The sequence below is a fragment of the Barbus barbus genome (assembly GCF_936440315.1).
Source record: "Barbus barbus genome assembly, chromosome: 26".
NCBI classification, from domain to species: domain Eukaryota; kingdom Metazoa; phylum Chordata; class Actinopteri; order Cypriniformes; family Cyprinidae; genus Barbus; species Barbus barbus.
The window spans coordinates 712533-737128 of NC_136754.1; the positions used below are offsets into that span (position 1 = coordinate 712533).

Here is a 24596-nt window from a genome sequence, read left to right on the forward strand (position 1 = left end):
TACTGTTAAATGCTGGTCCAGTTTTCTTCCACTGTGAGTGCTTTATTCTAACTGGTACATGGTATATTTAACAGCATTAAATTATTAACGTTTATTTTATGTTGTAGTCACTTAAGTGGAACTAGTAATGTAAATAGTGGTTACTAAAACCATCAGAAAACTTCCATCTTCTCAAATCCTCAAATGTTAGACATGTAATGAATTAGTTTTAAATATTACAGAATATTAGCTACATATCATAAATACTGTAGGAAGTTTTAAAGTCAAGTAAATTCTCAGTTAAATTTACGGTAACATCACATTCAATAAAGATTTACTATTGTGAAGTATTACACAAGGCAATTTTATGAGAAGAGAAAAATATAATTAATCAGAAAAAGATGTTTAGAAGAAACAAAGTCTGTATTTTGAGAACAACCCATGATGACTCGGACATTTTATAGTTAAATGTGATTAAGTTTATAAAGAAAAATAAGCATTGAGTTCCCTGTTAATGTGAGTGGTTAATAAGACAGGAAACAGCTGGTTGATCATTGTTTTAATAGGAAGCAAATGCTGCAGTATTCCACGATCATCCTCATTAAGAACAATCAAAATGGTTAAAAATGAAATTAGAAACATCCTCAGTATAAAAACACCCGCTCATGCAACATTCACATCAGAGACAGTTCACAAGCTCTTCTTTTGGAAAATCAACAGTGAAGTCAATGGTCAGTAAGTGGCAGCTTAACATCGAGACTGTTTACTGGCTTCCCATCATGCACGTGGTTTTACTGAGAGGATGGGCAGCACTGCAGCTTCTGCGCTCATGCACGCATGCATATGAGTTTCTTCATGCCCGTTTGTGCTTCAGCGTGTGTGTAATGCGTGTGATTTAAATCACGTCTCTGATGTCAAAGGCTCGTGTGAATCAATATTCAATGGCTGCGTTGCGTTTGGTTTCAAAGGAAATCGAGCGCAGTGATTTTTAACCTTGTTTGAAAAAGAAATCGTATTTCATTCAACAAAAAGCATCAGTGCTAAAATTATGTAACAAGTAACCAGCAGATGTCAGCCATAAAGTCATTGCAAACTTAAAAATATTTAAATAAAATAAATACATCAAGTATTATTCATTACATTTTTTAACTAAATATTATATATATATATATATATATATATAGCTACTAAATATTTACTAATATTATTTAATTTTTAGAAAATCTATTAAACTGTATGATGTTAACAAGCATCCAGCTTTGATGACATCAGCTGTAAAGTTTTCAAACGGCAAAAAATCAAATGTATGACACCAGCTGTAAAGTCATTACAGAAGTGATGCACTTATAAGACAAACTAAAAATAAATATGAAAATAAATGTTAAAATATATTTTAAACCTGACATCAGCTGTAAAGTCATTACAGAATCAGCACAAAATCATGAAACTTTAAAAAATAAGATAAATATATTTTAAAACTTTTATGACATTACTTTATGGCTGACATCAAGGCCGGCTATTTGTTAAAGTCGTTTTGGAGGTAGCACAAAATTATTAATACAAACTTAAAAATAAATATATTTTTTTTCTTTAGTGCACTAATGAATCATTGTGAATCACAACAGGTGTAAAAAGTAAATAATACGCTCGCAGCCGTGAGATTCATCCTAATAACAGCATGTATGTACAGCGATACAACTGCAAACACTCGGCGTCGTAAACATGTGAAATCAGTTTAAATCAAACCGGCAACGAACTTTACAAAGACACTTAATTGCACTGTGGTTTAGTCTAAAACAGCAGATGTGAACGGCTGAATCTCTGTGTGTCTGACACTGATCATCTGTCATTTAAAGGGATAGTTCACATCAAAATCACGCCTCGCCCTCATGCCGCTCCGAAAAGACTAAAACAGTGACTTCTTATAGTTTTCTGAGAGGACTCGAGCAGATTCTACTCTAATTCAGTGGAAATCTTGCACTGGAACAGCATGAGGGAGCGAATGATTGTTTTTGGGTAAATTATTCCTGTAATGCATCCATAAAGAGTTTGAGTCCAGTGTATTGCTCTAGAATTATGCATTATTGAAGACTCACGACAAAGCAATTCCAACACGAGACGGCAGTCAAAAACATGAAGACGAATACACTTCTACCCTTATAATATTCAGACTGAATTTCAGAAGTGCTTTTTGCATTTCAAACCTCGATGCAGCGTCAACAACCAGGTTATTATAGTCAAATAAAACTAAAATCTTTAAAAAAAAAAAAAAAACTAAACATTTTTATTTCAGCTAGTTGACAAGGAAACATTTATTTTAGTCTTTCTTGATGTACTAAAATAACTAAAATTTAAATAAAACTTTATAAAAAAATTATTTAAAAAAAATAAAAAATTACTAAAACTTTAAAATGAAAATGAACAGAAAAAATATATAAAAAATCTAATTAAAAAATATGAACAAAAACTATAATAATATATCAACTTATTTTTTTAGCTCGTTGCTGACATTTTCATGTTTCTCATTTGCAATTAATTTAACTTTATGTACCAATATAGCTAAAACGTAAATAAAAATTAATTAAATTTACTGCAAAAATGAATACAGAAACAAAATTACAAAAAAAGAAAACTTTACTCAAAATAAACTTTAACTGAAATAATTTTTTTTATTTTACTTTATCAGCTAGTTGCCAAGTTTCACCTATATTATTAAAAAACAAATTACTAAAACTTTAAAATAAAACAAAAAACAAGAAAGCAAATTTAAAATATTAAAAATAATAACCATTTCACTGCACAACAATCACTTCTGACACTTCATCAGCCTGTAAGAATATAAACCCCTATCCTCCACATCTCCGACGATCCTTCGACTGTTACTGAGTATCACTGGATGCTCTGCAGAGGAAAGATTGGCCATGTAGCTCCACAGACAAACAAAAGGCCCATAATGCACAGCGTCTGCTCTGCAGTGAGTCACAGTGTTGGTAAGGCTCGTCTTCTTCACATGCTGAAGACGAGCGACGGATACGAAGAGCAACTCCATGCAGAAAGTGCAAAATATTCCAGAGAGCGCAAACCAATCAAAGCCCGAGTCAGCAGATCTGCTTCTGGGTGTCTCAAGGCCACAATGCATTGTGGGTAAGTGCATGTGAAGGCAAGTGTTTTTCATCATGAGGAGAATTGCATCATCTTCTGTGTTCACGTCACGTCAGAATCAACAATTAAAATCACTGACTAGTAAAATCATTCTCGTCTTCACTAAAGATCATTGACTAGTCATTCAACTACTGACTAGATCAACTAGTGACTCATCGAGATTTAAAGGGAAGCTTCAAAACACATCTGTAACATCCACCAGCTACAAGGAAACATCTTAGGGCTGCATGATTTGGGAAAAAACTAATTGCAATTTTTCTGCTAAATACTGAACACACACACACATGCGCACACACAATCAAAATTGTGTAAATATATATAAAAATGGCTACACAATGATATATATATATATTAATTTCTTCATGCCATATAGTTGCATCTATCAGCTGGGTGATATACAAAATTATACAATTGTAAATTATTAAATATTATAAAAAATACATAATATACATTTTTGAATAATTTTAATTCAAATTCGCATTTTAATTTATAATTTATTTTTTATATTTAGTAACTTAAAAGTGTATTAATTTTTATACTATTTCAATTTTTCTTTGGCATTAAGAAATTAAGATTTTATTAATATTAAAAAATTTAACAGGATTTTCAACAAAGCTGCGCTGAAACAATGTGTATTGTGAAAACTGCTAAACAAATAAATGTTAAACAAAATAAGAAATATTACTATTGTAATATTTCAGTGTAAAATTAAAATTTGAGTATTTGAGAAAAATATAATATAATAAAAAAACACTTCTTTTGTTGACAAAAGCCGGTTTATAAGTGCTTCTCATTATAGGTTTGGGAGGATGTTTTGTATAAATTGTGTTTTTAAATGCACATTATAAGGAACTCAAGTTAATGTGGAAATAAACACTTCACTCTGAAACACAGCACACACTTATTTCATTTTCATTTGATAAATCGTGCAGCTCTAATACATTTCAAGACAAGTAAATCTTGCATGTGAACGTCATGTTAAAATTGCGCACATTCTGATTTGACGTGAACGAAGCCTTCAGCAGTATTGTGATCTCTGATTGGTCAGGGAATGTGTTATGCACCAATAAGAGACAGCGTAACATTAAACCAGTGTTGTGCTAAAGGTTAGGGGCTGTCTGTAAAACTTAAACGCGGCCCCTGGAGTGCAAAACAAAGTGTGTAGAATTAAATCTACAGTCTTCTCAGCAGAAGATGTGTGAGAATATTAGTCACCCACTTTACTTCCATAATATGACATACGTTTATAAGTAAAAACAGGCTTTTCAATGAGAAAAATAGGCAGGACTTTTGAACAAATAAACATGAATCATTTAAACTTAAAAGAACTAAAAATTAATTAGCTGAAAAACTGTAAACTATACAAAAAATTATATATATAATATATATAGCATTATATTTAGTCATTTAGCAGACACTTTTATCCAAAGCATCTTACAAATGAGCACAATATAATATAACAATATATTATATAAGCATAAAATAAAAACATTTGGTACTTGAAATAGAATAAACAAATACAATTAAATATAATTAAATATAAAAAATAAGTTTTGAATATTGTTAATATTTTTAAATTATATTTTGTCAAGATTTTTAATTAGTTTTCTGTTTTCACTTTAATTTTAGTTAAAGTTTTAGTTAATTTTTGTAAAAAATGTCTACATATTTTTTTTCAGTTTTAGTTTAATTATTTTAGTATCGAGTTAGACTAAAACTGAAAAAAAAAAATATATATATAGACATTAAAAAATAATAAAAATTACAAAAACAACAAAATGACTAAAAGTTTAAATGAAAATGAAAACATGTAGGATTTGATTTATCCATCAGGAACTAATGGTCTGTTATGGAAGTAAACGGGGGTCGATGTACATTTCAAGTTGTGATGAAATATATGAAGAGTTTATTTGCAAAAACAGATAACGCCTTTTCTAACATTTAAACATTTTTAAAATGTAAAGTTTTTTATTATCATGTTTTTATTGTTTATTTAGTGAATTTTTACCTAATCAAATGAACCCGACTGCAGTTTGATTGAGATTAATTGGAATGCACAATGAAAAAAACCTGATTGTTGAAAATTGAGTTTTTTTCAAATGAACTCTTCATATATTTGTCAGGAGTTTATTTTGACATCATTATTAGCTTGGGATTGCGTTCGTCTGTGCAGATGTGCGTATGCATGTGTCTGTGTGCTGCGGGACAGTTCGCTGGTTTACACCTCAGCTCCCCCGGCCCTCCTCGGCCGAGCGCTGGTCCGACTTCAGCTTGACGAACTCTTTGGCGACCTCGTCGTTGTTGCGCTGTGAGAGGATGCGGAGGACGGTGAGGCCCGTCTCGTCCATGTGGATGCGTTTGCCGAGCGGGAGCCAGACGGCGGCACTGCTGCGGGACGTTAGCTCCTTCAGCTGGAGCACAGCCATGCCCACGCTCCGGTCCTCGCGCGCAAAACAGTAATCCTTCACACACACCTGCAGCTCGTAACCCTCCGGACCCAGCTCACTGCCCAGCACACTAGATAGGGAGCGAGAGACAGAATCACATCAGAACGGTAGTGTCTCCAAACACTGATTTAGACATACAGCTCGATTATTCTAATATAGTTATATATTTGAATATACTCTTTTTTTTCTGTTTTCTTTTTATTATATAATAAAACATTCAAAACAACTTGCTATGTGTGCTGCATTAGGGTAACTGAGACTTGTTATAGCACTTGCAAATTATGCATATGCTCTTTTGTTGATTTTGATTAAGATAAAAGCATCTACTAAATGATTAAATGTAAATGAATAAATATTTCAAAGAATAGTAAAAAAAAATCTAGTTTAAAACATACAAAATAATCCTTGTCTTCATGTCAGTACCATTTTGTTTATTATTTATATACTTTTATAGTATTTATTAATATTTAGAATTATTTTATATTTTCTTTTATTTTACAATTTAAGTGCTTTTAATTTTTTTTTATATTTGCAAAACGTTTTTTTTTTCTGTTTTACTCATTTTAGTACTCAAATGTTAAAGCTTGAGGGTTCGAACATTTAAAAAAGTGAAGAATTTAATTAATATTACTAATATTATAAAATAAAACAAATGAAAAATTCTTATTTTATCATGCTTTATCTTATAATACAACTCTAATTTAAAACAGTAAATATATATTTCAGTCATATAAAATAATCCTTATCTTCATGTCAGTACCATTTTGTTAGAATTTATATACTTTTACAGTATTTATTAATATTTAGAATTATTTTATATTTTATTTTACATTTTAAGTGTAGAATTAATTTATTTTAAATTAAAAGCAAAGTTTTATTTTTTCAGTTTTAGGAATTTTAGTACTTTAAGTTTATTTTAACTTAAAATTAAACATTTAAAAAAGTGAAGAATTTAAGACATTAATATTAGTATTATTAATAATAATATTATAAAATATTATGAAAAATTCTTTTATTTTCATTTTATCATTATCTTATATATTTACTGTTGTAAATTACAGTTGTATTATATTTCAGTCATTAATTTTTATGATAAGAGTTAATACTACTAGTTAAATAGTTAAAATCATAATTTATGATGAAATAATCACAATTAAATTTTTTGACAGTCATTCAGTCCTATAAATAATAAAAAACAAAACAATCAAATGTATGTATATATACATGACTAAATAATTAAATATTTAATATAATATAATAATTAAATTTTTTGACAGTTGTGCAGTTCTATATATAATTATTTTTATATAAAAAAAAAACTTACTAAAAAATATTAAATATTTTATCTTTTTACTTGCATGTCATCTCACCATTAACCAACATCAGATAACTGTAAACATATTTTTAATATTTCTACAAAGTTTTATTTTTTCAGTTTTAGTAATTTTAGTACTTTAACTTAAAAATAATTTTCAGTAGTTTTAGTAATTTTGTTTATCGAAATGAAGCTGAAATACAATAAAATATGAATATTAGAAAAAGAACTCTAAAAACTAACTGAACGCTAACTGAAATATGATTAAGCTGAAGTATTAAAATTATTAAAGCTAAAACTATTAAAAATGTGTTTATTTAATTTATTGAAATAACTGAAATATAATAAAATATAAGTAGGCTACTACTGTAGATGAAGAACGTTAAAATAAGTACTTTAAATAATAAAATATTTAAATATAAATAATAACTTTAAATACTAAAATCACTAAAACTATTACAAATTTGTTTAATTTTGTTTATTGAAACTAAGCTGAAATATAATAAATATTAGATGCAAAGAACGTTAAAACTTACTGAATACTAGCTGAAATAGGTTTGAGTTTTGCATCTAATATTTATATTTTACTGTATTTCAATTAATGAAAATTATTTTAATAGTTTTAATGATAACAACAGATATAGATTTTAAAAAAATTTTATAAAGTGAATCACTATAGCCATAAACAAAATGAATAAATGAAAGTTAATTTTTATAGGCCTACAGTTATTAAAAATATGCCTTCATAAATTAATGGCATCATCATTATTTTTATGATTCAGATTATTTAATTTCTGATAAACTGAAATACTTGGCAGAAAATTTATAAATATGTATGTATGTACAGTATGTATTATTTATGGTTAGGAAAATGCATTTATAAATAAATAGCATCATATAAAACCCATTTTGAAAATCCATTAGTAGCAATCAGAATTATTGTGATTAATTAACTTCTGATGAATTGTTCAGATTATGTAATTTCTTATAAAATGGAAGTACTTGATATAAAATGTAAATAAATTACTTTAAAATGTTTTTTTTTTTTTATATGGTTATTGGCATCATAATCCCATTTTGAAAATCCTTTAGTAGCAGACAAATCAATTATTAAACATTCACATTTTAATTTCTAAACAATTATTAAAAAATTTAATAAATTTAAATAAACAAAAACAATTGAACTAACGAAATATAAATAAATAATAAATAATTTTATAATATATTTTTCTATACATTTAGGAAAATGCCCTCATAAATGAATGGCATCATAAACCCATTTTGAAAATCAACTAGTAGTAAGTAGTAGTAAAAAAATAAAAAAAAGTCAACTATTTGAGGAAGTGTAACTCAATCAATTAATCAAACAATAAACTATGTCCTCATAAATTAATAAATCATTGATATAGGGGGCAAAAATTGTCCCTTCATAAAAAGTAGTTCTGTCAAACGATTCATTGTGATTAATCACATTCAAAATAAATGTTTTTGTTTATATAATATATGTGTGTGTACTGTGTATATTTACTATGCATACACAAATACACACTTACATATATTTACATGTATATATTTATATATGTGACCCTGCAGCACAAAAGCAGTCATCAGTAGCACAGGTTTATTTGTAGCAATAGCCAACAATACATTGTATGGATCAAAATTTATTTTATGCCAATAATTATTAGGATATTAAGTAAAGATCATGTTCCATGTAGATATTTTGTAAATTTCCTACCGTAAATATATCAAAACTTAATTTTTGATTAGTAATATGCATTGCTAAGAACTTAATTTGGACAACTTTTATGGCCATTTTCTAAATATTTAGATTTTTTTAAATCAGATTCCAGATTTTCAAATAGTTGTATCTCAGCCAAATATGGTCATATCTTAAAGCTTATTTATTCAGCTTTATTCAGATGATGTATAAATCTCAATTTCAAAAAAACTGACCCTTATGACTGGTTTAGTGGTCCATGGTCACATATATTTCATATATAAACAAAATATTTTCTTAAATACAAGCATGCATGTATGTTTAGTTATATATTCATAATAAATATACACAGTACACGCACATATGTAAACAAAAACTTTGATTTTGGATGTGATTAATCGCGATTAATTATTTGACAGCACTACTAAAAACTTAGAGAGTTAAAGTATGATCAGCGTCTGTGACAAACGTACAACTGGAAGGATTCAGCGAACTTGGGCGACCAGCTGTTGTTCTTGGATTTGGTGGCAAACTTCCTCTTCTTGTCACTGAGGTACGGGCCGATGATGTAAACCTCCACGAAGGGCCGGAATATTCCCTGCGTCTGCCAGCGAAGGTCATTGGCTGCCACCACTGTCAATCACAGCACAATAACAGCCTTAACATCACCCTGACACTCATAAAGAGGGGAGTATAGCAGATCCGAAAGACAGAAGCACCTTTAACTGTGATTTTGTGTCCTCCTGTGTTTGGGTCGTTGAAGATCTCCACGGTCATAGAAGCCTCACCCACCGCGTCATCCACGCCTGAGGCTGAGCAATTCAGAAGGTCAGAGGTCAGAAGAGAATAAGAACACAAATTAAATGTAAGGTTTTTGAAGATTTTGTTCTGACACAAGGTTAATGTGCATTTGGGAACATAATGTGCGCTAGGTCTAATTTACACATTTGCATGATTTCAAACCTTTTGTGAACTGAAGTTTACAGCATTTTACCAGTATTCAACTCAATTATTAAAATGAATAATAATAACAACAATAAATTAAATGTATGGCAATATAATCAAAATTAAAAAATGTTTGGCAGTCATACAATCCTATATATAAATAATTAAAAAAACAATTAAATATATGACAAAATAATATATAAACGACAAAATAATCAACTAAATATTTGGCAGTCATGCAGTCCCATATATAAATAATTTAAAAACCAAAACAATCGAAATATATAAACAAAATAATACATGCATAAAGTAAAAATAACAAAATAATTACTCTTTTTGGCAGTCATATATTTAAAAAAAAAGAATTAGTTTTAAAAAATGCATGACAAAATAATATATACATGATATCAACTACATTTTTGGCAGTCATACAGTCCTATATATAAATAATTGTAAAATAAAAATGTTCAGTAAATATATGAACAAAATAATATACACATGCCAAAAAAATAACAATAAATAAATAAATCACAATAAAAAATGTTTGGCAGTCGTGCAGTCCCATATATAAATAACTTAAAAACCAAAACAAACAAAATATATAAACAAAATAATATACACATATCAAAGTAAAAATAACAAAATATTTACAATTACTCTTTTTGGCAGTCATGCATTTTTTTTTTTGTTAATAAAAATATGACAAAATATAATATACATGACAAAATGATCACAAATGTTTGGCAGTCGTGCAGTCCTATATATAATTATTTTTAAAATAAAAAAAACAATCAAAACTCACTTAAAAAGATTAAATATTTAACGTTTTACCTGCATGTCATCTGAACATTGATCAACGCCAGAGAACCATGAACATGCAAATGTGCCGTTAAATTATTGAAATATTAACTTAAAATCTTAAAAATCTTAAAAACTTAAGGTAAATATTTTAGGTCAAAAGAGGTTCGGCTGAAAAAAAAAAAAAAAAGACAATCTCTGATCTAAAACAACTGGTGCTTATGTTAGTGTCATTAGTGCTATTAGAGGTTGTTCCAGCAGAGGGCAGCAGAATCAAACTGTACACACGTGCCATGTACAGTATGCACAAACACATAGTCCTATGATTGGATTTCTGAAATCAACTTCACTCCAGAAATGTCAAAAGTTTGCCACAAGTAACACTCATTTTACGTTAATGGAGAAGAAAAATGCTAACATTTTTTCTGTCTTAATTTTTGTGGAAAAACTCAAAATACATGACTGACCTTCATCCAGATAAACAGAAAATAAATCCCAAACCAAAACACAAAATATGTTCCTTTCAGATCTGACTGAATAATGTCCATTGCATTGTAGATACACTCTTAAAAATAAAGGTGCTTAAAAGGTTCTTCACAGCGATGCCATAGAAGAAGCATTTTTGGTTCCAGAAAGAACCATCTCTTACTTACCAGGGGTAGACAATAAGGGAAATTTGCCACTGGCCCTCCGGGCCAGTGTCTTTTGAAGTTCACTGGCCCAGGTCAACGCGTCGGGTATTGATCCCAATAATCACGAAAAAGAACAGTTTGCTTTAACAACATGCATAACATTTATTTTTTTTAAGGTAGGTTTAGTGCAAAGTGCAGCAAAACTGTGCAAAAACATGAAACAAGTGCAAATAAACCTATTGCATAGGATTCATTCTCCGTAGTCACACAGCAATTCATTATATTATGTTCATACCTAGGTTTCATACACGTTAACTTTTCTCTAACTTACTTGTCTGCATATGTGGGCATTGATCTGCAGAGCTCACAGTAAAACTCTTTTTTTTCTTGATCGTAGCCCAGCTAGGGGTGGGTGATATGGGAAAAATATCATATCACAATTTTTTTTTAGAAATATCACGATTCACGATTTTATGACGATTCTTTGTCATGTTGGTTTTACAAGTTGTCTGAGCATTACAGCCAAACTAGAAAGACAAAGCCTTTCAAGGTAACAAAAAACAAAAAAAAGACATGACAGATATTTAGGCCAAAGTGGGCGAAGATAAAAATCTTTGTCATCATTCTATCTTTCTTATTTTTTAATAAGAACAAAGATACAAATTACAAATACACATAATATACAAATAAAACAAACAGTGCTTTATTTTCAGGTAGGTGTATTTAGCAGAGCATTCAATGAAATTGAATGAACAAATATAAAAATAAAACACTAGATAGACTGATTCCTAAAGCAACTGTATTAAAGTTTTTCAGTCAAGAATAGTGAGTGATTTTTCTCTGTGTTTTGTTGTTTTGTTAACGTTACGTGAATAGTTCCCCCAAAAATAAATATTCTGTCATCTGTCTGTCAATTCTGTCATAATGTTTTATTTTTATACCATCATTTACTCAAGTAAATGTTATGTTCAGCAGTTTCTTTCTTCTGCTGAACATAAATGCTATTTTGAAGAAGGTGGAAAACCAAACAGTTGCTGGTCCTCAGTGACTTCCATACGATTGTTCTTTCCTGCTATCAAAGTCAATGTAGAACAGCAACTGTTTGGTTACCCTCATTCTTCAAAATATCTTCTTTTGGGTTCAGCACAAGAAATTAATAGAGGTTTGGGGCAACATGAGTGAGTAAATAATGACAGAAATTAAATTTTAGGGTGAACTATCCCTTTAATGACAGTCGACAGCAAGTTTAGTGTCCTGTCCCTTTAAGAGCTGCACGCATCTAATATACAGACACGCATCTGTTTCTCTCTTAACTATTTACTTTCATTTTAGAGATAACCAACTGAGTCTGTATGTAAACCTTGTGTGTTTTGACAGTATTGGCGCAAAAAATAAGTTAGTTGAGTAATCAGGAGCTGTTAGACAGGCTTTTTAGTGCGCGTGCTTCAGGTGTATGTACAGTATATAGAGACGGAGGCACCAGAACTGTATTTGATATAATGTGTGCTGTAGCACGATACTATGATATTTCTTCAAAAGCAGATCGTGGAGACATTTTTATCGTCCACGATCAAAAGTCGTCATATCGCACACCCCTAAGCCCAGCCAATTCCAGCGGTCTCGCCACTGGGGCTGAAACTTTCTCTGCCTTTTCTTTTGGTATTCCCTTTCGCTTTCCCTCAATTCCTCTGGTGATTTTCTCTTCCTTGCCTTCTCTTTTTTACCCGGCGTTTGGCCGGGTGATGGGGGTTTCAGAAACATGTAGCCTAGCTTAATAGTAGCTATAGGTAGGTGCTGAGCAGCAGTGTGCAGTTTGCGCGCGTAACCGATGGAGCGAGCAAGGCGGTGCAGACGGAGCGTAAGGCTGTCGGGATCACGTAACGTGTTAGCGATGGTTACCGAGACGATTAAACAGAAATCAAAACACAGAACCACAGGTAATTAATGTGAAATTAGACTTTTTTTTTAATCGAGGCATTATTTTTACTGGCCCCACCGGGCTAGTAGTTGGAGCGATCTGGTGGCCCTGATGGTTTTAAAAGTACGTCCGGGCCACCGGGCCAATTATATTGTCGACCCCAGCTTACCTTTTTATAATCTGAAGAACCAAAAAAAAACCTTTTGTGAAACAGAAAGCTTCTTTAGATGTTAAAGGTTCTTTATGAAACCATTTAGACAAAAAAGGCATCATGAAGCACCTTTATTTTTAAGATTGTATCTGTTGTTCATCCCAACAAAAATGTATCTTAGTTAATAGTTTCTGCCAAAATACCAAAGTGACTGTAAAATCATAATAAATTACTATGCATCTGCTTCAAACTATTTTCTAATCTTCCAGAATATCCCTGCTTTAATCAGTTTTTGTGACAGTTGTCGCCAATTTCAAGCTACCAAAGTAAGAGTAATAATTTGAGTTTACTATAGTAGTAATAACAAACATATCGGTTATTTTCCCCAGATATTATTCTTAGCATAGTACATTTATGTTAGGTAAACCATGCAAAACATCTTTTAGTTTGTGTAAATCTCCCACTTGAGATCGAGAACGAGACGCTCCCATGCAGACCAGCTGGTGATCTTCACATGAATATGGATTCATATCTGCATCCATGAATATAAATGAGGTGTATGAGTGGAGAGCTGCAGATACATACCCTTCTCTGGATAAACGTCTTCACTGTGACTGTATCGAATGCCTTTACCGCCATGAACTACACACAAGAGAAGAGCAAGATGTAGTTTTGTTAGTCCCTCACACAACATATTGTTGGAAAAACACAAACAGACCCAATCATCATCCGATTAGAGTATGGAGCAATGAAATGAATGTGAAGCAGATCATTAAATGAGAAATGTTTAGACTAGCTAGACGAGACGCATTTGAGTTGATTTCTACAAAAATCTCCATCTAATCGCGCTGCTGCGGCTCTCAGCCAGAGGACAGGGGCCCATAGGGGCCTCAGTGCACTTATAAGAGGCCCGCAAGACGATTTAAAAGTATTTTAAATAAAACAAAAAAGGTTTAAAAAACAAAAACAAGATGAACGCTAAAATCAGATTTCTTATTTTAATTAATTCCCTTAACAACAGTTTTTCAAGCTCTGCATTTATATAAATTGCTATTTGTGAGTAAAAAGTAATTAAAAATGTACATTACACATGTTCTACTTTAATGTACTTTTAATATATTTTAAACAAAACTTTATATAATAATATAACTGATAATATATATTTTAACTAATATTATATTATTTAACTTAAATGTAATATATTTTACTATATTTGATAATTTAGCATATAAATTGCTATTTGAGTCAAAATGATTAAAACAATTAAATTACTTTTTATTTTTAAATGATGTATATATACAAAACCTTATATAATATATTATAACTGATAATACAACTGTATAAAAATAAACATCTAAAACAAATTACAAAATAGAAAAGTCATGTACACTGAACAAAATTATAAACGCAACACTTTTGTTTTTGCCTCCATTTTTCAAAATGGGGTCTTTTATTGTGGCCAGCCTAAGGCACACCTGTGCAATAATCATGCTGTCTAATCAGCATCTTGATATGCCACACCTGTGAGGTGGATGGATTATCTCAGCAAAGGAGACGTGCTCACTAACACAGATTTAGACAGATTTGTGAACAATATTTGAGAGAAATAGGCCTTTTGTGTGCATAGAAAAAGTCTTAGATCTTTGAGTTCAGCTCATGGCGCAAAAACAGCTTGTGGTTGCCATGGCGACCATTTTACTTTCCGTCATAACCAAATTATGTATTCTGTGTCATATCTCCTGAACCAAACATGATAATAATAAATGGTCGCCATGGCAACCACAAGGTGTTTTTGCAATGGCTCCATTTCTGAAAATGTTTAGGGCCGCAAACTATTCAAGTGTACCAAATTTCATGCTTTTATGGAAAAGTGAATTTTTTCCACATATCACCTGGACTATAAACCATGACAAACATTCAGTTATTAAGATTACGGTACTCCTATATTATCTATAATTAATTATTATCTATTATCTATTATTATTATTATTATTATTATTATAAGTATTATCTATAATGATTTATTTTAATATATAGCCACTTCTAGTTTCTGTGACTAAAACGTTTAATATTAAGTGGTTTCGCCATTGTAGCAGAAGTATCAGAAATATCTCAGGGGCTTCAAATATGGTCTTTGACACCAAGTGTCCAGTTGATCTCATTTCTGATTTTTCTTTCTAAAGGGGAAGACACAAAAACAACCGAGAAGAAAAGAGAGCGTATAACTCTGAATGGTGAGCTAGACTGTTTTCCTTCTCCAAACAGTATACAGTCTTATAAGATCCTCCGTTCTGACTAAAGTAGCAACACTGCATGCTTGTTTGACAGATAAGGTGATCCCAGAATGCATTGCGCAGAAGGACTGTACCCTGAGTGTGCTGCGACAGGATGAACTTCCTGATGAGTTTGTCGGTGGCCTGCGTGTAGAGAGACAGTGCATAGCGCAGAGACTGCAGATCCGGACTCTTCTCCAGAAACGTCTTCTTCAGACCCACACCCCCTGCGTGGAAGTATTGCTGTCAGGCACACACACACACACACACACACACACACACACACACCATCAGCATTAGTGTTCGTTCCCTACACAAAAACTATGACGAGAAATAGTCCTCGACCTTTTTTTCCACGACTAAGACGAGACGACATTGACACAATTTTCATAATGAAGAGAGTGTTTATAATTATGATAATCAGGGCTTGACAAATGCGGGTGGATTTCAGCTGTGGCGGGTAACAAGATCACCATTACTAGGGATTCATGTTATATACAGTAACAGAGCTCGACATTAATGCTTGTCCGGGACAAGTAGATTTTTTGAAGGGGCAGGTGAAAGAGCTCGAAAAAATAGTTTCAAACAAAGATCACAGCATTAATTGCGCATGTCTGAGCAATACAGTGTATTGAACGAATCAATGATTCAGTAACACATTCATAAACACAGGCACTTGGTTCATTCCTGAATGCATCAGCAGTCTGAACAAATCATTTAAATGAATGACTCCCTCAATAAGACAGTCACTTGCTGCCACCTGCTGGCGGTTTACTTTCATATTTAAAAGTCTTTTGTATTTGTATATTAAAAAACTTTTAATTTCAAATTGTAATTTAAAACATAATGCAGTTGTAATCATGCTACATTTGAGCTTCATTAAACTGTCTTTGTAAACTGTCTCATGATTTGTGCTCATAGGTGAAAGTGCAATATGTACAGTAATTTCTCAAATGCCAACAATCATGAGTAATTATGATTATAATGTTGAGGAAAATAATTGCGATTATCAGTTTAACCACTAATATTTCAATTGACTAAAAGCAGACTAAAATTCCCGGTCTTTTTAAATAAGCAAAAACAGCTAAAATCATATTTCTTATTTACATTAATTCCCTTGACAGCCATAATGTTTTATGTATATATATAAATGTATAATTTAACAAGAAAGTAGCGTTTTATACAAGCTCTGTAGTTGTATAAATTGCTATTAGTGAGATTCAAGTTTAATTACAAAGTAGACATTTTTCAAATTGAATATTTTATATAAAATGTTATATTACAATATATTATAATTGGGAAAAAAACTAGAAACAAATTTATACAAATTTTATCAAGCTAAATCATTAAATAATAGTGCTGTCAAATGATTAATCGTGATTAATTGCATCCAAAATTAAAGTTTTTGTTTACATAATGTGTGTACTGTGTATATTTATAACGTATATATAAATACACAAACATTCAGTATATATTTGGAAAATATTTACATGTATATACATTTATATTCTTATATTTTATATTATATATAAATATTTAATATACAAAAATATGTTATGTTTGTATATTAAATATTTATATATAATATAAAATATAAGAATATAAATATATAAATGTATATACATTTATATATTTATATTCTATTTTATATTATATATATTTAATATACAAACATAACATTTTTCTTAAATATATACATGCATGTGTTTTTATTTATGTATACATAATAAATATACATGCATATATTATATAAACAAAAACTTTTATTTTGGATGCGATTAATCGTTTGAGAGCACTATTAAATAATAATTATAAATGTAAATAATTAAATTAAATGTAAATAATATAAAAAACTAATTACAAACCGACAACAATCATGATCACTAATCGCAAAATTATAATTTTTAAGCAAATTAATTGTGATTATCAGTTTAACCATTATGCAGCATGAGTTAGATTTTTAATTGACTAAAACTAAACAAACATTATTAGTCAATTAAAACGACGAAAACCATAGCAGGTTGAAAAAGGACATTTGACACAGGACTAAGATTAAATTAAAAACAGCAGACAACACTAACTCTAGTCAGTGTGTGATAACAGACAGGTCTGATTCACTTGTACCTTAATAGTGTCCAGTGCGAGCTCGATGACTGCACACTGTTTAGGGCTCAGCGCTTTGGCCTCTTCTCGCACCATGTGCTCCTGTAAGACACAAACAGACCATCAGTGTCCTTATGAACGCTAAGAGAGGTGAAGTGAAGTCCGTCTGAACGCACCTTCAGTTTGGAGAGCTGACCCAACTCTTTAGCAGCATTAAAGATGAGCTGTGTGCCCTACAGACACAAACACACACACATCAGATCTCACAGGAATTCAAAATTGTGATAAATTACACAAAGACTTTTCCTACAGTTCCTGAAAAGAGAAAAGCTTCATTTGATTACAGCTCAAATTACAGCAGAAAACACTAGTGTCAGAGAGTTTTTGAGTTCATGAAAAGCTAAAAACTTTAAATAAAACACTTACAAAATAAAACACTTACAAAAAAAGATAAAATATTTTATTTGTTTACCTGCATGTCACATGACCATTGTGAGTTCATGAAACGCTAATTATAAAATTTTAAATTTAAATAATTAAATTACAAATAATATTTAAAATAAATATAATAAATACATAAAATTAAATATATATAACTATTTAATGTTGATATTAAATATAATTATATTTATTATAATTTAATATGATTATTCATTATGATAATTTTATCATACAAAATATTTATTAGATAATTTATGTAAAATTAATTTACAACCATCTAGACACACACTTCAGTAGAAAAGAGAAAAGGCTGGTCTGACAATATGAAAATGTAAACAGTTATTGATAACAATTACTGATTAATATGAGCACTGAAGCATGTATTTAATTTTTTCTGATATATGCTGTATTGATAACTACAGTGGCATCCAGACCAGTGTTATTTTAGTATAATAGTGTTTATTAATATTTTGAATTTTTATTTTTTATATTTTCCATTTAGGTTTATTTGAGTTAATGTTTTAATAATTTTGTTGTGTGTTTTTGTCATTTGTATTAGTTTTTTAATAAGTCTATGTGTTTTTGTAATTTTTAATTTCAGTTTTAATTATTTTAACACTTCAAGTTAAAAAATATATATTTTATTTCAGTTAACATTATTTCTTATTTCAAGTAATGAAGTTTTTACTGGTTTTAATTTGATCTTTAGTGATGGATACTAAGCCTGATGCAGACTCTCTGCTGGATTAGAGTTAGATGTGAGTGAAGGACAGAGAAAGAGGAAGCAGTGAGAGGGAGACAGGAAGTCCAGGCTGAGTGCTGAGAGGAAATGAAGAAGACAGTCTGCCGTGCATCATGCTCGAGTTTCACAGAGACACAGACAGACTGGAGACAGGACCATACGCTGTTATACTTACAATCATCTGGTGAAAGGTGAATGATGATGAAAAGAAATAAGAGAAGAATGAAAAATCACAGACACGCACACACGCACACACACACACGCACACACACACACGCACACACACACACACCTCTAAAGGACACAAATCTCTTTATCAGATACTGAGAGGGTAACCGTTCCAAAACCTAGTGCCCTACATAGACAGCTGACTTCTAAAGCAGCAAATGGAACACATGACTGATTTGAAACGCTCTCGCAGGCAACAAGTCCACATAAATATTGCTACTTATATTTCAATATTATAAAAATACACCACATACAAATATTTAGTCAAATAAATATAGATTTTTCAATTAGTATATTTTATTAAAATATTTATTAGAATATCCAATTACTACATTTTATTTTCCAATTAGTATTGAATAAATGATAAATTTAATAAAAGTGAATTTATTTGATAATAAATACACTAATATATTTAGATATTAATAAAGATATTTAAATTAAAAATATATGCATTCGTCCACCATATTGGATTCATTTTCCCCAAACATTTTTATTTCTTTTCATTGTTTTATTATTTTTACCCAACTTTTTATGACAATTAAAAAAATTATAATTTTAAGTAAAGCAAAATTATTATTGTGTATGAAATGTGCTATACAAATAAACATTTAAAAAACAATTGGGATTTGTTTCCTTATGTATTACTAGTAATAATCTTTACTGAATTAATTTGAAATGTAATTACCACTTAAATTATATTAACCAACTTAATTAAATTATATTATTTAATTAAATTATATTTACTAACAATTATTTGTATTACGTTTATTAAATTAATTTTTTAATAATTGAAGAATATAATTAATAATAGTATTTAACAATAATAATTAAATATATAATACTATAATATTTATAGATATATAATACTATAATACTATAATATTTATAATAAATTATAAATATATTTACACAACTGTATATCAATCTATTTTTCTTATTTTTTACTGTTCTTTTTTTATGCATGTTTCTATGACTGCAATTTTTTAAAGCATTTTTATTTTTATGTTTTAAGCATTTACATTAAAGCACGTTGAATTACTATTGTGTGTGAAATGCACTATACAAATAAACTTGCCTTTTGGCAATTTTGGGATATTCTTCTCTGTGACACATACATGCAAAGCTGCCTTAGATTTTAGTCAAACAAGGTTTCTTAGAAGGCAGCATAATTACGCTCCCTAGCCTTTGTGCTGGCAGTGAAGCTTTGATGTCTTAAAATGCAGCCTATGTAGGCAGCTGACTAGGTTTGTGTGTCTGGAGTCTCTCAGCACATCAGCATTAACCCAGACTCACACTGATGGATCACAGTTAATGGATGAGGAGTGTTGAGCAGTTAGTATTGATCTGCATGGAGGATTTATGCTGCCATCATCAGAGCGTTTTAAAGTACAGGATCATATGTGTTACCATGGCAACACACGGGCTCCTATAGAAATCTGATCAATCAGCGACAAAATCACACCCACTTAATCAAAGACCCCTAGAATGCAGAACATAAGTGAGTGCATTTGATCACTTAAATTAAGTACAATTATATAAAAAAATAAAAATAATAATAAATTACATTTTTAGTTTTTCAGCTAAATGTAAATGCTAATTTCAGTTTCAGTGTTCCAATAAAAAAAATATTTTTGGTGCCTGGAAATATCAGGCCTGGAATATTAATGAAAATATATCATGATAACGTCATGGAAATTTCTATAGTGGGTAAACATTTTTTATTTATTCTGCAAAGAAAGTGTCTTTATTTGAGCGTTATATTATTAAAAAGGTGATATAAAACTGTCTTGTGTTCAGTTTAAATAACGTGTTTATTTGAGTGTTGATTATTAAATTATTTTGATTAATTAATTGATTATTAAATAAACTTTAGATTTGGTTTTCAGCTAAATTAAAACTTTAATTTCATTTTCAGTGTTTTGGAAAAACAATTATAATAATTTCAGTGCTTGGAATAGTCATGAATAGAAATCAATTTCTAAAAAATCTTAAATTTATATAGTTGATATACATTTTTAAAATCTATATTTAACTTTGTTTTTGAGTGTTGATTATTTATTAATTAATTAAATTGATTATTTAATTTAATTTCAGTTTTCAGCTAAATATTTTTTTTTTTTTGCCGTTTCTATAAAACAATAATTTCAGTGCATCACTAGTATATAAACTGTGGATAATCGTGGAAATATCAGGGCTGGAAAAGCCATGAAAATAAACAAATATTGTAAAATGTTGTGTGAATTTCTATAGTGGATAAATATTTTTTTATTTATTTATTATGCAAAGAAAAAGCTCTCTTGGAATTTTATTTGATTGTTGATTATTAAAGTAATTACATTAATTAATTGACTGTTAAGTAAACTTCAGTTTTCGCAAAATAAAAACTTTAATTTCAGTTTTGGATTTTCGTTAAAAAAATTTGGTACATCACCAGGAATTAGTACAGCATCTTCTAAAAAAGTTATGTAAATTTCTATAGTATATATATATATATATATATATTTGAAAACATCTGTAAAAAAAAAAAAAAAAAGAAAACATGAAAAAAAGTAAATCATCATCTAGTTGATTTAAGCTACTGGTAAAGTCATGGACAATAAAAGTGGAAAGAGTAAAGAAATACCATGGTACTTAAATGCTACTGCACAGTGTACCATCATAGCAGTGTCCTTACAAAGCCTGGTTTCCATGTCATGTTACTGTGATGCTGCAGCAGTGTTTGTGTGGTGTGAGTGTGTATGAACACACACCGTTTGGTCGGTCAGTGGCGGCAGGACGATGGTTTTCTCCATGGTGTTCATCACCAGCTTCCACAGCTCCTTTAGCACCCTCTTAAGAACCGTCTTCTCACAGATCTTAGCGAACAGAGTCAGACTGAGGGAAGAAGAAACCACAGCATTATTAACACAGAAACTAACAAGATATAAAAAACTAATAAAAACGATAACAAAATACTAAAACTTCAACTAATTAATATTCAAGAGCTATGCCTTATTCAACATCTGTCTCCACCACTTAAAGTGACGCCCATAAAATATTTATTTAATTCCCATTAAACTTTTACTGCTGTTTATTTTTATTCTTTGTATTCTGAGTAAGTCTTTGTTCAAGTTTGATCCCGACACTGCAATTAAAAATGTTTGGAGTCAGTTAAATACTGCTTTGATTTTACAAATAAAATCACATAATCTGATGGCTACTTAAAATAGTCCAATATTTAAAAAGATATCGTGTATCACTTAATTTACTATTAATTAATATAAATAACTTTTCAAATTGAAAAATAAAAAGACATTTAAAATGGTTAATTCATGTTTAAAATGTAGGTAAACACAACAACAACAAAAATAATGCAACTTAAAATGGCATGTTTTATTTTATTTAATTTTTGCATCTTAATCTTTTTTAAACGCAGCATCTAAAATTTTATATTAATTTCTTAAATTTAATTTTATATTTTATTTAATTATATTTAAATTTGTTAATTCATATTTTACTGTAGGCAAACAAATAAAAATAGTTTTAATGGCACTTAAAATTGCATGTTAATTTTGTACTTTTATTTAACTTATATAAATGCTTAATTCATGTTTAAAATGTAGGTAAACAAAAAATAAATAAATAATAATTTAATGCAACTTTTAAAATTGCATTTTATTTAATTTTGTATTTATTTATGTTTTATTTAAAATTGTTAATTCATGTTTAAAATGTAGGTAAACACAACAAGAAAACACAAAAATAATGTATTAATGCAACTTTTAAATTAGCATTTCTTTTCTTGCATGTTTTTAATTTGTCAGTTACTTTTCTTACGTGTTGAAAATGTCATCTGGTAGTGGATGCAAACAATCACTGAACAGTTGCTTCTAGTCATCTATACCAGTGTTTCCCAATTTTTTTTCTGCCGCGGCACAGTTTTGATAAAGAAAATCCCACAGCACACCACACCACTAAACACTAAAAAAAAAAAAAAAAAAAAAAAAGATAGAAAGTGGGAAATGTTTTTTTCCCCCCAATAATTAAACGCGTTGAAAAAAATGTGTTGTCAGAGTAGGCATTTTGGCTTTATATATGATCAGAAACTTGCACTTAACATTTTCTGAAAATCATGCTCAAATGGAGTAACAAGGTATGTATGTATATGTATATGGTCCATGTATATGGTATTTGTAGTATGTATATGGTCCATCATTAGAACGGCCGTTTATTGTAGCTATATGGGTGCTTAGTTTCCCTTGTTGTTTAATACATTTGGCCAAAATATCATGATATAAAAGATGAACCGCAATGCACTGGATATTTAAAATGTACAAAAGTGTATTGGCTACAACTAGACAGAACTCTTCTCCGCTCTTCATTACAAAACATTAGCCTTTATAGACAGTGTTTCTTGAGTAAAGAAAACACTGTACTTATTCAAACATCAGTTCTTTATTACCCTTGCATTGAGAAGGTGTGTGTCGCGGCGCTTCATTCTTAATGAAGGTGGGGAATTTGACTGGCAATTTATGGATCCAATGGCGTTACGAGGTTTAGTCACGAGCTCTTCCGAATGCTTTTCATTGGTTAAATATGTTACCCTGGAGCACAAAAGCAGTCTTAAGTCGCTGGGGTATATTTGTAGCAATAGCCAAAAACACATTGTATGGATCAAAATGATTGATTTTTCTTTTATGCCAAAAATCATTAGGATATTAAGTAAAGATCATGTTCCATGAAGATATTTAGTACATTTCCTACTGTAAATATATTAAAACTTCATTTTTGATTAGTAATATGCATTGCTAAGAACTTAATTTGAACAACTTTAAAGATGATTTTCTCAATATTTTGATTTTTTTGCTCCCTCAGATTCCAGATTTTCAAATAATTGCATCTCAGCAATTGTGACTTGTGTGTTGCTCACTTGCTGTCTAGGAAGTCCATGATGGGCTGCAGGACGTTGTCGGCGTCCTGTGCTAAGTTGCCGTTAGCAGGTACGTTTGCTCCCTTCACCTGACTGAGAATATCTCCCATCTGCCTCACGCTCTCCTCGATATGCGGCTGGAAACTGCAGACACACCACAGAATTATCTTACGCATTTATAATATTATTATGATTTCTATTTCAAATAAATTCTGTTCTTTTGAACTTTCTATTCATCTGTAAATCCTAAAAAATTAAATGTATCATGGTTTCGAAAAATATTTGGGAGCATTCAATTTCATATTACTACAATAAAATTTCTCTATGGAGAACATTAATGGATTTTTACTTCTAGTTGCACTTTATTAACCCTGTGAATATTCCAATACTCTGAACCAACCTCACTGCGAAAATCCTGCTGAGATCATCCATCACATTGTTCAGCTTGATTTGTAGATCCTTCAGAAAGTCACTGGCCTCCACGTTTAACTGCAAAACACATAATTATGAGTTTGAATCTGAAAAACTTTGACTTGCTCAGCTGAGGTTTAGAAGACAATTAATATTCAGTAATATTATCTATTTAACTGCACCGACACCAGTGTTGTTTCAATATCAAGAAGATAATATTCTCTGTTTTTATTTACATTTAGTAATGTTTTGTTATTTTTGTAATTTTTTGTTTTTGTCATTATTTTTTTAAAATGTCTATTTATTATTTATTGTTTTTATTTGAGTTATTGTACTTTTATACTATTATAGTTTTTATTAATAGTTTGCCTATTTTAATTTTTAATTATGTTTTTTGTCAGTTTTGTTATTTTTAATGTAAA

General features: G+C 29.9%; 1 protein-coding gene across 1 annotated transcript in view; it reads right to left on the minus strand.

Annotated features, from left to right (window-relative positions):
* Window positions 1-5366: 5366 nt before the first annotated feature.
* The window catches only part of LOC306845759 (protein unc-13 homolog A), a gene marked incomplete at both ends in the record, with an annotated part of 85471 nt that continues 66241 nt past the window's right edge, over window positions 5367-24596 (minus strand). The window contains 10 exons of the mRNA XM_079378738.1: window positions 5367-5658; window positions 9097-9256; window positions 9343-9435; window positions 13653-13709; window positions 15436-15583; window positions 17465-17545; window positions 17620-17676; window positions 21605-21728; window positions 23764-23907; window positions 24164-24252. Coding sequence (XP_079234864.1) covers window positions 5367-5658; window positions 9097-9256; window positions 9343-9435; window positions 13653-13709; window positions 15436-15583; window positions 17465-17545; window positions 17620-17676; window positions 21605-21728; window positions 23764-23907; window positions 24164-24252 — 1245 coding nt within the window. The remainder of the gene's footprint in view (window positions 5659-9096; window positions 9257-9342; window positions 9436-13652; window positions 13710-15435; window positions 15584-17464; window positions 17546-17619; window positions 17677-21604; window positions 21729-23763; window positions 23908-24163; window positions 24253-24596) is intronic.